The sequence below is a fragment of the Nicotiana tabacum genome, chromosome 12 (assembly GCF_000715075.1).
Source record: "Nicotiana tabacum cultivar K326 chromosome 12, ASM71507v2, whole genome shotgun sequence".
NCBI lineage: Eukaryota > Viridiplantae > Streptophyta > Magnoliopsida > Solanales > Solanaceae > Nicotiana > Nicotiana tabacum.
In genome coordinates this window covers 100,283,682-100,296,328 of record NC_134091.1, presented here as the reverse complement: position 1 = coordinate 100,296,328, position 12,647 = coordinate 100,283,682, and the positions used below count along the sequence as shown (strand labels likewise).

Here is a 12,647-nt window from a genome sequence, read left to right as displayed (position 1 = left end):
GAACTTCCCAAATAAGCATATTGAAGGTGAGGGGGTAGGGGTTTAAGTTCCAATTTTGGAGCTTTTTCAATTGACGGCTTTGGTGGGGGGCCACTTGGCCTATTCAGGGGCTCAAACGGGATTATTCCTTGCATGTAAGCACATGATGCATCTAGGATATGCATCATCTCCTCAACCTCATCATCCATCTCCAAGCTATCAAACATCATGATTGCTTTTTCTAGATAATCGTCTAGATATACACTCGTGTCAAGAAGTTTCTCATCCACCTCCACAACAGATATCATAGAGAGCTCCTCATAGTGGCAGGGAAGTTGGATTGCTTTGTAGACATTGAAGACTGCTTCTTCGTTGTCCACCCTCATAATCATTTTCCCTTCTCTCACTTTAATTATTGCATCACCAGTAGCCAAGAGAGGTCGTCCCAATATGATTGGAAGTTGTTCATCAGCCTCGAAGTCTAGAATAATGAAGTCAGCTGGGAAGATGAATTTTCCAATTTGCAGCAGCACATCTTCAATCACTCCTTCGGGGTAGGCTATGGACCTATCAGCTAATTGCAACATCACAGTGGTTGGTCTCGGAGCTCCCAGACCCAATTGCTTAAACAAGGATAAAGGCATCAGATTTATGCTTGCACCCAAATCACAAAGAGCACGTCCCACGTCAATATTACCGATTCGCACTGGAATGGTGAAGCTGCCAGGATCCTTAAGCTTTTGGGGAAGCTTGTTTTGGACCCTTGATGTGCACTCCTCAGTAAGTGCAACCGTCTCGAACTCAGTCAATTTCCTCTTGTGAGCCACTATGTCTTTTATGTACTTAGCATACTTTGGAATTTCACGAAGTACATCCACTAATGGAATATTTAATTGAACCTGACTCAACATAGAGAGAAATTTGTTGAACATGCGATCGTCATTCTTTTTCTGCAATCTTTGGGGGAAAGGTGGTGGTGGCCTTGTAACCTCCATTCGCTCTGAACTTGCATCATTTTCCTTTGACTCTTGTATTGCCTTAGGTGTCAGCTCCCCCTCAGGTATAGGTTTTTCCTTTATCTTCTTTGGCACTTCCTCTAGTTCCCTCCCGTTTCTAAGTGTAACTGCATTAACTTGAGGGTTCTTCTCTGTATCACTGGGAAGTGAGTCTGTAGGTCTAGTATTTTGGTTTGCTGCTAACTGCCTCATTTGCCTCTCAAGATTTCTGAAATCGGTCCTGAGCTGTTGATTGTCTAGCAACAACTTTTTCAGCAAGTCATTCGTACTTTCTTCCATTTGTTGGGGTGGCTTCTGAGGTTGAGTAAAATTTCCTTGAGGCCTATACTGATTTTGATTCTGTTGATTTCCGCCCCATGAGAAGTTAGGATGATTCCTCCAGTTTGGGTTGTAAGTGTTCCCATATTGTGCATGTTGATTCATAGAACCTCTGTTTTGTTGCCCCACATAGTATATAGATTCAGGATTTGTGGGGCACATGTCAATCATATGACTGTCTCCGCATAGTTCGCAACAAATAGACATCTGCTGTACATGTTGCATTTGTTGTGTTGTCATTCTATTCATCTGATTTGCCAATTTTGCTATATCGGCTCTCATGGCGGAAAAGTCATCAAGCTCAATCAACCCGGCTGCCTTCTGTTTAATTCCCCTTCTTGAATCCCCCTCTCCTTGCCAATTATGGTCATTAGCAGTGAAGTTATTTAGCAAGAGTTGTATTTCACTATACGGCCTTGCCATGCAACTACCCCCACAAGCTGAGTCAAGATTCATCTTTGATGCTTCATCTAACCCATCAACAAAAGTGTGACCCAATACCTCATCAGTTTGACAATGATGCGGGCAGTCTCTGAGTAGCTTCTTGTATCTTTCCAAGCTTGACGAAGTGTCTCGCCATCCCGTTGTTGGAACCCAAGAATTTGGCTCCTCAGCGACTTTGTCTTCTTAGTTGGGAAAAACTTGATCAGGAATTTCCTTGCTAGATCATCCCAAGTGTGGATAGAGTTCGCGGGCTCCTTTTGCAACCATTCCTTAGCTTCCCCCAACAGTGAAAAAGGAAATAGTGTCAGCCTGACATAGTCCTTGGAAACGTTCGGATAATTGTAAGTGTCCGTAATTTCCAAGAAGTTCTGAATATGCCTCTGCGGGTCCTCATGAGATAGACCCACATATTGTCCTGTGGACTGAATCAGCTGTACCATGTACTGTTTGAGTTCAAAATGCGCAGTGATATCAGGCTTCACAATAGCCTGAGTCATATTCGCAAGATTGGGCCTTGCGGCTTCAATCACCGGACGCTCTTCATTGCCTGCCATCTCTATTGGCTGTGGTTGAACTGCGATGTCCAACTCTCTTTCTATTGTCGTTCTAGCTTCGAGTTCCCTTCTCACTCTATGTAGTGTTCGTTCGATTTCTGGATCAAGAGGAATGAGGTTGTTTGCACTTCTACTCCTCTGCATTCGAGAGAAGATCCTGCGTTGACACAAACAAGGCAAACTGAAAATTAAAACTTGAAAAAATATCTAATAAAAGCTTAACTTAGTCACGTAGCTAATTTCTAAGTCCCCGGCAACGGCGCCAAAAACTTGTCGGGTCCAAACACACTCACGCAAGTATACGTGGTCGTCAAGTAATAAAGTAGTGAATAAAGTATCATTCCCACGAAGACTTATGATTAACTTTTGACTAATTCAAACTCGAATAGCTTATTGATTCAAGATATTTCTAACAAAATATATAATTTTCTAAATTACTACCTAAAGACTATCAAATAATGAATTGCTAAGAATTAAACACAACACCTAAATAGTTTTGAATAACAATCAATAGGATATAATATTCCAGGGTCACGGGTCATCTAACATTCATGTTGCATTCTTAGTTTAAAATAACTAAATGATTTATCTGAATTGTTGATTCACAGGGTTAATTTCACTCGTAAGAATCTGTCGAGTTCTTACTCGCCTATTCAAGTTAACTTAATACCTATATGTCTATGGAATTAAGTTTAACAAGAACGCATTTACAATTCCTGTATTGCAACCGAGTAAGGCAATTAGGTACATGTCTATCCTAATCGCGAATCCGTTCCCCCATGCCCGGGTTTGAGAACTTACTCTATTTACTTCTATATGCAATCTAGGGTTCCCACTTTCGAGTTTCAACTCTAGATTCGTAGATAGTATTTCACTGTTAACTACTCAGCAAAATAATTAAAAATAGAATTAAATAAACAACCCAATATGATAAACCCAACGTCGTCAAATTAAACTTCAAACATCAACATTCATGTATACCCATGACCCTGGAACAATAGGGTTCTTAGCCACTCATATTCAGGAAATCATCCAAAATTTCATAAGAGTGCATAAGAATCAATAAAAGAAAGAGAGAATAAGAACTCAAGACGAATTCCGTGGTTTTAGAACTTGGTTATAGCTTCTCCCCCTTCTTCTGATCTATATCCCCTAAAAAAAAGCGTTTTTAAGCTTATATATTGCGTCCAAAAGTCGTGGGCTAGAGTTCTCCTAACCCTAGTCCAAATCGGCTTCAGGGGTTGATGCTAAGGTGGATGCGACGCATCCACCTCGTCCTCCATTTCTTAACTTTGCATGTGAGGGTGGACGCGACGCATCCACCTTCTCTTCTACTTCCCAGTTTTGCATGCGAGGGTGGATGCGACGCATCCACCCTTCTCTTCTACTTCCCAGTCTCGGACGCTATGGCGGACGCTATGGGCCGACTTCACTGCTAAGGGTGCACGAAAGATGATGTTTTTCTAGGTTGGATGCGACGCATCCAACCCTTCTTCCTCTGGCTAGACCACCTTTTCTTCATATTTTGCACTCCAAACACCTTAAATCGTCACACATAACTTAATTAGTCATAAAACCAATAATTAAACTATGTTGGAAATTTTAAAGATCAAATAACATCAAGAAGTGGTTAAAACATGGGTAAAGTAACATCAACACATATCGAAATATGCAAAACATCAGTCAGTATTTTAGAAATAAGATGGATGAAATATATTTTTTTAGACAAAATATAGAAATGAAAGAGAAGATTGTATATCATCATCTATGAAGCCAACATAGGTTTTTCTCATCTTTTGCCGGCTAAATAGTGGTATTAGCTCTAAAGCCTCACTTGCACTGAGGTGAACAGTTGAACTAATGATTAATTATTTTAAATTTTCTTCATAGTATTTGTTATGATTGAATGATACATTACTACAGTCTACTATTATATATACAGCCCTTCCCTAATTGTTTTCAAAGTCTTTCAGCATATTTCATTATTAAAAAAAATTCATTTGGGAAATTAAGAAAAGCATAGGAAGTTGAGACATAATTTTTGATGAAATAAGTAATATGAACGAAGAAAGCATGAAAATATTATTAGTTTCACAAGCTTAGTAGTATAAGTTCTTGATTTGACAGAAAACTGTAGATACATCTTAATTAGCACTCAAAAACAAAAAGGCAAACAAACAAAATGGACAGAAAAATGCTAGTGGAAATGTAGTATTTGGTAATTGGTACTACAGGTAGTAGAGATAAATTTTCTTTTTGTTTTTCGGTACTAACTCAGATTGACAATTTCTGAACAGTGACTACTAAACTATCGACAATAATTAAAAAATGATTAACCCTCTTGTCAAATCAAAATTGTCTGAACTGTGATTAGCGTTGAAGTTTGTATTATGTTAAATAATCTCTATTAATTTAGACTTTAGTACCCAACCATATCAAATATTATAACCGCATAAGGTTAAAATCCTTGAGTTTATCGCATAATGAATCCATTACCTAGGAATCTTTGTTTCTGAAAAGACTACTTCCTACACTTCATAAAAAAATAATTAAGAACTCAGTCAAGTTTAGTAATAATATTTTAAAGATCCAACAAACCACTCATTTTCTTAATTTTTCTTAAAGGGGAATTTGTGGTATTAGTATGGGTGTTTAACGGACGGGCTGAGACGAGTTGTACACAAAAAAACTAACCCGTCCGGTTAACGTTCCGGGTTGGTTAGCGGGCTGAGATAACGGGCTGTTAGCGGGTTGTATATTTTCGGGTTTTTTTGGAACCGTCCGGATTCGGGCTTAACGGGACCGGGCCGGGCTATTTTTTTAAATTAAATTTTATTTTTCTTATTCAATGTTATTGATACTTAAGTGTTTGCAAACTTTTAAGGTTTAGAATTAAATTTTGAAGTTTAAACTTTAAAGTTTTAAATTTGAAATTTGAATTTTAAAATTTTAAAATTAAAATTTAAAAGTAAGTGGCTACAAAAAATTATTTAATAAGACTAATAGGCAATATGTAAGGATCAAGCTCCGAAGGCTTTTATTTGATATTTTTATTGAATAATATATAATACTTCAAATTAATTTGCAAGTTCTTTTTTGATTTTTTTTATTTTTGAACTTGCAAATTAAAAGTTTACAACAATTATAAAAAATAAGAAATAGTACATCCATCCTTTGCATCATTTTTGTAAGTTCATCCATGTCAATATGAGGTTGTTGATTTTCGGCATTGGTTGAATCGGAACCATAAACCATTATATCTCCAATTTCTTGGTTCTCCGCTTCATCTACCTCGTTACGCCCTTGATTTCGCCGTTCTGATCTTATCCAATCTCTGAAGCACACTAGAATTTTCAAAGCGTTGCTGCCTAATGAATGACGGGTATCTCCTAGTTGCTGCCTTGCTTGACTAAATTTTCAGGTGAACTTTCAGAAATATGTGTAAAGCTACTAGAAGAACCAACACCACCTCTTGCTCTTTTGGAAGTTTTCTTACTACCACCTCTACTAGTGTACGCTTTTTTGGATGCTCTAAATATATCCATTATGTAAATTAAATTAAGAAATTAAATAATAAATAAGTGTACACCAAAGAAGAGAAAGAGATGGAACGAGTGTACCGGGATTCCGGATGCCGCACTAAATTTGATATCAAAAATCAAACTTCAATTGATAGGCCGATACTTGGTAGTTGATACTTGATACCACACTTCACTTAAATACTTGATATTTGATAATAATAATTTTGTAATGGCTAAACTAAATATTTGATAAAACTTGAAATAATAAGTAATTGAGAATTTAAGAACAATAATCAATAATATCAAGAGAGAATTAGAGTAGTAAGAGAGTGAATTGTGAGAAAAAATGAAGAAGGGGAGCTATTTATAGTTTATAAAAGGTTAAAATTGTAATTTATCAAATATTAGGGGTGTGTGGGCTATTTTCTTAACGGATACCAGGTTGAACCGGGTTGTAGCTCGTTACAAACCTGTTAACGGGTTACCGGGCTTAGCAGGTTCCGGTGCACTGGTATTAAAAAATTGTTCGTCTAAAACCCGCTCCCCGCCCAGCCAGCACCCAAACGCTACAGTACCGGGCTGACCCGGATTGAACCGGGTTGTAAACGGGCCAGTCCGGCCCGATTAACAGGTATAGGTATTAGTCCCCGAAATACCGATAAATTTTGAAATTGGTCCTTGTGATGTTTGGTTAAGCACATTTAACCTTCATTTGATCGAAATATGTAGTTTTGTTCCTTTTGCTTAAGAATCTTTATAAATTTACCGAATTATTAAATGTTAAATTATTTAATTACCCATGTATGATATCAAATTTGTACTATTACTTCATATATCTTATTTGAGAGTAATATAATTCTACAAAATAATTTAAAGGGGACCAAAAACACTAGATCGTTAATTATGCTAAGTGAAATATTACAAGAAGCAAAATCAAGATTTTATCGAAGAATTAAAAGTGCAATTATCCCTTTCTTAAAATGTTATGTCAAAAGAGTTGCTTGAGATATAAGTATATAAAAAGGTACGTTCGTAATGAAATTCATATTCAACCAACTTTTTCCATCACTTTCAAAGTCTAATCTTTATAAACTTGAACCATCTTTACATCCACCAAATTAAAGCGAAAGACTACCTTTTTTGTTCTTCCTTCAAAGATATGTCTAAGCCAAATGTAAGAAGATCATATGCAATAGAGAAACACAGCAGCAGCAGTAGTAGTAGCTCAAAAGAAAGAGAGAAACCAAGCAAGAATTATAACTTATTTTATTTATCCAAACACTTGAAGAAAGTTTACCCAATAGAACTTCATAAAACTAATTCCCTTTCTTCTCTTTCGTTATCTCTATCTCAAACTTCAGATAATCAGAATTTCTCTTCGACCTTTCAAAGAACTGAAGTTCCAAAAGCCATTAAAAGTGTTTTTCCACAAGTGAGTCGTGCTCTAAATTATCATAGTCATGAGAAAGAGCTTATGAGGTGCAGCTGGATAACTAGTAGCAGTGGTATATTCTTTTTCTATTTTTGCTTTCATCAAATATATGATATACTACTCTTATTTGTTACTCGACCATTCTTTGAACCAATATAATCTATTGTTTCTTCGTGTAAAGTTTTTTTTTAAAAAAAAAACTAATATTCTTAGTATGAAGTACAAAAAGGAACATAATTCTAGTGTTTCTTAGTGTTTTTCTTTAAATTGTTTTTATTTAAACTGGGCTTCCACCATGCATGAGAGTTTTTTCTTTCTTTTGTTTAACTCCTATATAGTGATTGTGCTATACTGCTATATATGTGATTGGTTAAGATGACCTCCAACAACATATATTAATTGTCTTGTAGTAATTCTAATTTTATAACATAAAAATTATATATAGTAAATTAAATAACATGTAATAACTGATTGAAATACATTGTTAGTGTAAACATCCTTTACACGGTAATTATATACTTTTGTTCTTTTCTCTTAGCTTAGTGTGTGGCGTAAAGACCTAGTGATACATTCCTCAGTGAAAAGTCTTTGTCATTAGAGGCATAAAATAAATTGGGCATGAAATTAGGACTTAATTGGATTATTGATCTTCCTAAGTAAATTATGGAAAAGACTCATTGAGTTTGCTATATATACAGATAAGGTTTATGTGCAGTTCCATGATGAATGCTGGGGTGTTCCAGTCTATGATGACCAGTAAGTTGTTTAATATTTTACAGCATATATATTCACTAATTAAATTTAGTGAATAATTAGTACGTGATAATTCACAAGAGAATATTAGTAACTGGTCAAGTACACACACACTGCAGTCGATTGTTCGAGCTACTTTCATTGGCTGGACTGCTGATGGACTTCAATTGGACTGAAATTTTAAAGAGAAGGGAACTAATAAGGTACAACTTTAATTTAACTTCCACTTCATTAGCTCGATCTTAATGGTCACGTGTAAAATTTTGTAATAATTTTCTTCTCTTTATTTTATAATAATTATATAATGGTCACGTGTAAAATATAGTTCAAGAATCCTTTTCAATGTATGGTAATACAGAGAATGTTTTGCTGGATTCAATGCGAAGCAAGTGGCAAAAATAGGGGAGAAGGAGATTAAAGAATTAGTCTCGAGTGCATCCCTCATGTTAGCAGAAAATAGAGTTAGATCAATAGTTGACAACGCCAAATGCATAGTCAAGGCAAGTTCTATTTTACCAATATTTTTACACGTTAATTTCAAGTGCTAATTTCACGTATGCTCTCTGAGATTATCTATTTAACAGTAAATTTACAAAATTGCTTTGTTACATTAAAGTAATTTAATTTTTATTCCCTCTTTAATAGTAAATTTCTAAACTTTACCCATTGTAGCAATGAAGTCATGAAACTATTTTTAACTCATTAAAGTAATTAAGTTTTACCTACTATAACAGTAAAGTTATTAAATCTTACCCACTATTATAGTGTGTATAGTTTTATGATTTTACTATTATAGTGGTAAAATTAAATTACTTTAATATGACAAAAGTAGTTTTGTTAGTTTACTGTAATGGTAGGTAAAGTTTTTTTTGGTAGTATGACAAAAAGTAATTGATTTTACTGTTATAGCGGATAAGTTAATGCCATATGTGAAAGTAAACTCACATTTTTACCAAATCAAGTTGGTAATTCCCACCCGGCCCCAACTCTAGCACGCTTTCTTATTTAGAATTTAACTTATATATACAATGCTAGTGCTGACGATTTGTATACTTTTAATCTAACCTAACAGCTAACATGTTGTGGTAGGTGTCTGAATTACTTTTCAAACTACTAACCTTATAAATAGTTACTTGTAATTATTTTTTAGACGATTCCATAGCATAAGAATTCTCTTACACCATCAATGCATAGAATTTAAACTCGTTTATTTATATATACATATATATGTGCAGATTGGGAAGGAGTTTGGATCTTTCAGCTGCTACATGTGGAACCATATGAATTATAAACCAATAATTAACAGATTTAGAAATGCAAGAAACGTTCCACTGAGAACACCAAAAGCAGAAGGCATTAGCAAAGATTTGGTGAAGCGAGGATTCCGACTTGTTGGTCCAGTGATCGTAAATTCATTCATGCAAGCTGCAGGAATGACAATTGATCATCTGCTTTATTGTTTTAGACACAAAGAATGTGTAAATCTTGCTGAAAGACCTTGGAGACATGTCTGAAACATTTCAGTCATATTTATAATTCTCTTCATTGTTTTTTACGGAAAAGATTAAATAAGTTTTTAATACACCTCTCACTTTATTTTTTATTTTTGGATTGTCACTTGATGTCCGCTACTCGCATTGCTTAAGATGTTAATTGTCTTCGGTACACCAAAAGTTATGATCTAGTTTATGGCGACAATATTCACAATTGTGGCTCCATTCTTATTGTCACAATTTCATCTTTCGTTTTCATTTCTTACCTGTGTAATGACAAAAAGCATTTTAAAAAAGAGTTATGCTTTGGTATGTTCAATTGTAACATGAATGTCATTAAGGGCTAATATCGAACTTTAGTATTTGTACTTCAAGCGAATATCAAAATACTCGGGTTGGAAAAGTTGCGCTTTTAAACCCTTAAATGTGAATAAATTCCGACCTTAGTCTTTGTGATTTTTGGCTAAGTACTGATTTAAATAAAATATATACTTTATCTCTATGCTTTTGAATCTTCACAAATTTAATGAACCATCACATCGTTTAATTATTCATCATCAAAATTTGTTATCTTAAATATGTCATAATATTTATATGATTATAAAAAGTTTAAAGTTAATAGTTTTCATATATAAAAATGTATCACTATTTCTTGAACAGACTAACAAAATAGTGTCACAAATTAAAACGGTTAGAGTACTCTTGATTTCTAAAAACTTTGGGAAGATGGTGCAGAACAACCCTCACATACTGGGCTTAGCCTACAAAAGACACTATATTCAGGGAAAAATCTCACTTTATATCGGTCAAGCATAAACTATTTACCTTTTAATATTCAAGTCTAAACTATTTATTTTTCCTACCTATACAATCCAAACTATTTACCCGGCCCACCCATTAGCTATGTGCCTTCTCATTTGAAGTACAGAATGTTAAAAATATTTGGCTTCATTTTTGCAAGCTTACATGAGAGTGGACTTGAATGGATCTACTTCTTCTCTGCCAAATCGATCTTCATTAAGAGGGCCAACCCAAGCAATTGCTCTACCTCCTTTCCTTATGATTTTTGTGTGTGCGTGAAGACCCACCATTGTTGAGCTTGAAACTCCTGAATTTAAAATTTTATGTTGAAGATTTGTTGTTTGATTCGATATGGGTGCTATAAAATATTGCTTATAGTACCTTCGAGTAAGCTTCCCAAATCTGAAGTTTTATGTGTGTTTAAATATCCACCATTGTTGGCTTGAAGCTCAATTTTTATTTTTGAAGATTTCTTGTTTGATTCAAAGTGCGTGTTATTAAATATTGCTTATAATACCTTCTGAAAGTTCATACTGAAATTTGATCACATTTGAAGTTGATTTGAGTGATTGAGATCGAATCTTTCAGTTAAAAATCGAAGAAGAACACAATTACCTAATAGTATACTGCTACAGTATACAATATGTTGTAGGAGTATATAGCTATATTGCAACAATATACTATTATAGTATACAATATACTGTAACGGTATACTGTAATAATCAAAGAAGAACACAATTACCTAACAATATATCATTACGGTATACAATATATTGTAGGAGTATATAGCTATAATGCAACTGTATACTATTATAGTATATAATATACTATTATAGTATTTTAATTTTTTAAAATTTTTAGTTGGATCCTTTTTAAATATTTTAACAAAGTTCTCATGCTTTTTACAATTTTTTTTTTCTTAAAAGAGGTGTTAGATGAAATTCCATGGAGATGTTATTTATTGTATTAGAAGTAAATAATGAAAATAATAATTATTTCTCTTTTCTCGATACTTAACTTTTATGGGCAACCTACGATTTCACCTCTTGTTGGCTTTCTCAGGTTCTCGCTTCCCTCCTCCTTATGTAATGTGTCAAGAATAAATTATGGGCACAATTTAATCTCACGATTTAACAATAGCCTCTTATGACTTTTCATTTAACTTTATGAAAGAATAGCCACAATCACGATTTTCCTCTCTCCTTTCACTAATAATATTACCCACAAAAGTTACAATGGGTAGGAAGAGTAATTAGTTTGGTGGGTAGAAAAACTAATGGATAGGTAAGGTGTGATGACCCAATAGGTCATCTTATATTTTAGAACCTAATTATGCGCTTAAAAGCCTTAAATACCTCATTTTAGTCTTTCTCGATTTGCCCGTGTAGTCCGGGTATTTTTCCGAAAAGCTTTTATGTTAAAAACTAAGAAAATATGAAACTTTTGCCTTAAAATCTATTTGAGTTGACTCCGGTCAATGTTTTGAGAAAACAGACCCGAATTCGTGTTTTGACGATCCCGGTAGGTCCGTATCGTGATTTGGGACTTGAGCGTATACCCGAAATCAAATTCGTAAGTCCCTAGCCCGAGTTATCGGACTTGTTGAAATTTGAAAGTATGAAAGCTTAATGACTTTGAATGTTTGACCAATGTTTGACTTTATTGATATCGGGTCCGTATTTTGGTTCTGAAATCCGATATAGGTCCAATATTATATTTATGACTTATCTGTCAAATTTGGTGTGAAACGAAGATGGTTTGACGTGATTCGGATATCCGGTTGTTAATATAGCAATTCTAAAGTTTCTTAAAAATTTCATTTGATTTTGATGTCCGATTCATAGTTCTAGGTATTATTTTGGATATTTGATCGCGCGAGCAAGTTCGTATGATATTTTTATACTTGTGTGCATGTTTGGTTTGGAGCTCCGAGGGCTCGGGTGAGTTTCGAATAGGCTACGGAGTGGTTTGGACTTAGTAAACTCAGCTGGTTCTGCAATTTCTGGTAACTGGTGTCTGATCTCGCAATTGCTAGATCAGTGTTCGCATTTGCGAACATTCCCCAATCTTGACAGGCTCGCATTTGCGAAGAGTACCTGGGTCAGCATGAGTTCGCACTTGCGATCAAGAGGTCACAATTGCGGGGAGGCCACAGTTCGCATTTGCGAAAAATACTTCGCATTTGGGAAGAGTAGCTGGGGCACCTCAAGTCCGCATTTGGAAACAAGACTTCGCATTTGTGAAGTGGGACAGGGGGTATAGTGATCGCAATTGCGATCAAACGGTCGCATTTGCGGAAGGTTAAAGTTCGCATTTGCGAACAAATCATCGCAAAT

The 12,647-nt window shown here is 34.9% G+C and overlaps 1 protein-coding gene across 1 annotated transcript; it reads left to right on the top strand.

Moving 5' to 3' along the window:
• Positions 1 to 6,914: 6,914 nt before the first annotated feature.
• Positions 6,915 to 9,724, top strand: LOC107794810 (uncharacterized). The gene is made up of 5 exons (XM_016617343.2): positions 6,915 to 7,337; positions 7,963 to 8,020; positions 8,137 to 8,220; positions 8,376 to 8,517; positions 9,253 to 9,724. The coding sequence occupies exons 1-5, from the start codon at positions 6,992 to 6,994 to the stop codon at positions 9,529 to 9,531; spliced, it is 909 nt and encodes a 302-aa protein (XP_016472829.1). The 5' UTR covers positions 6,915 to 6,991; the 3' UTR covers positions 9,532 to 9,724.
• Positions 9,725 to 12,647: the final 2,923 nt, after the last annotated feature.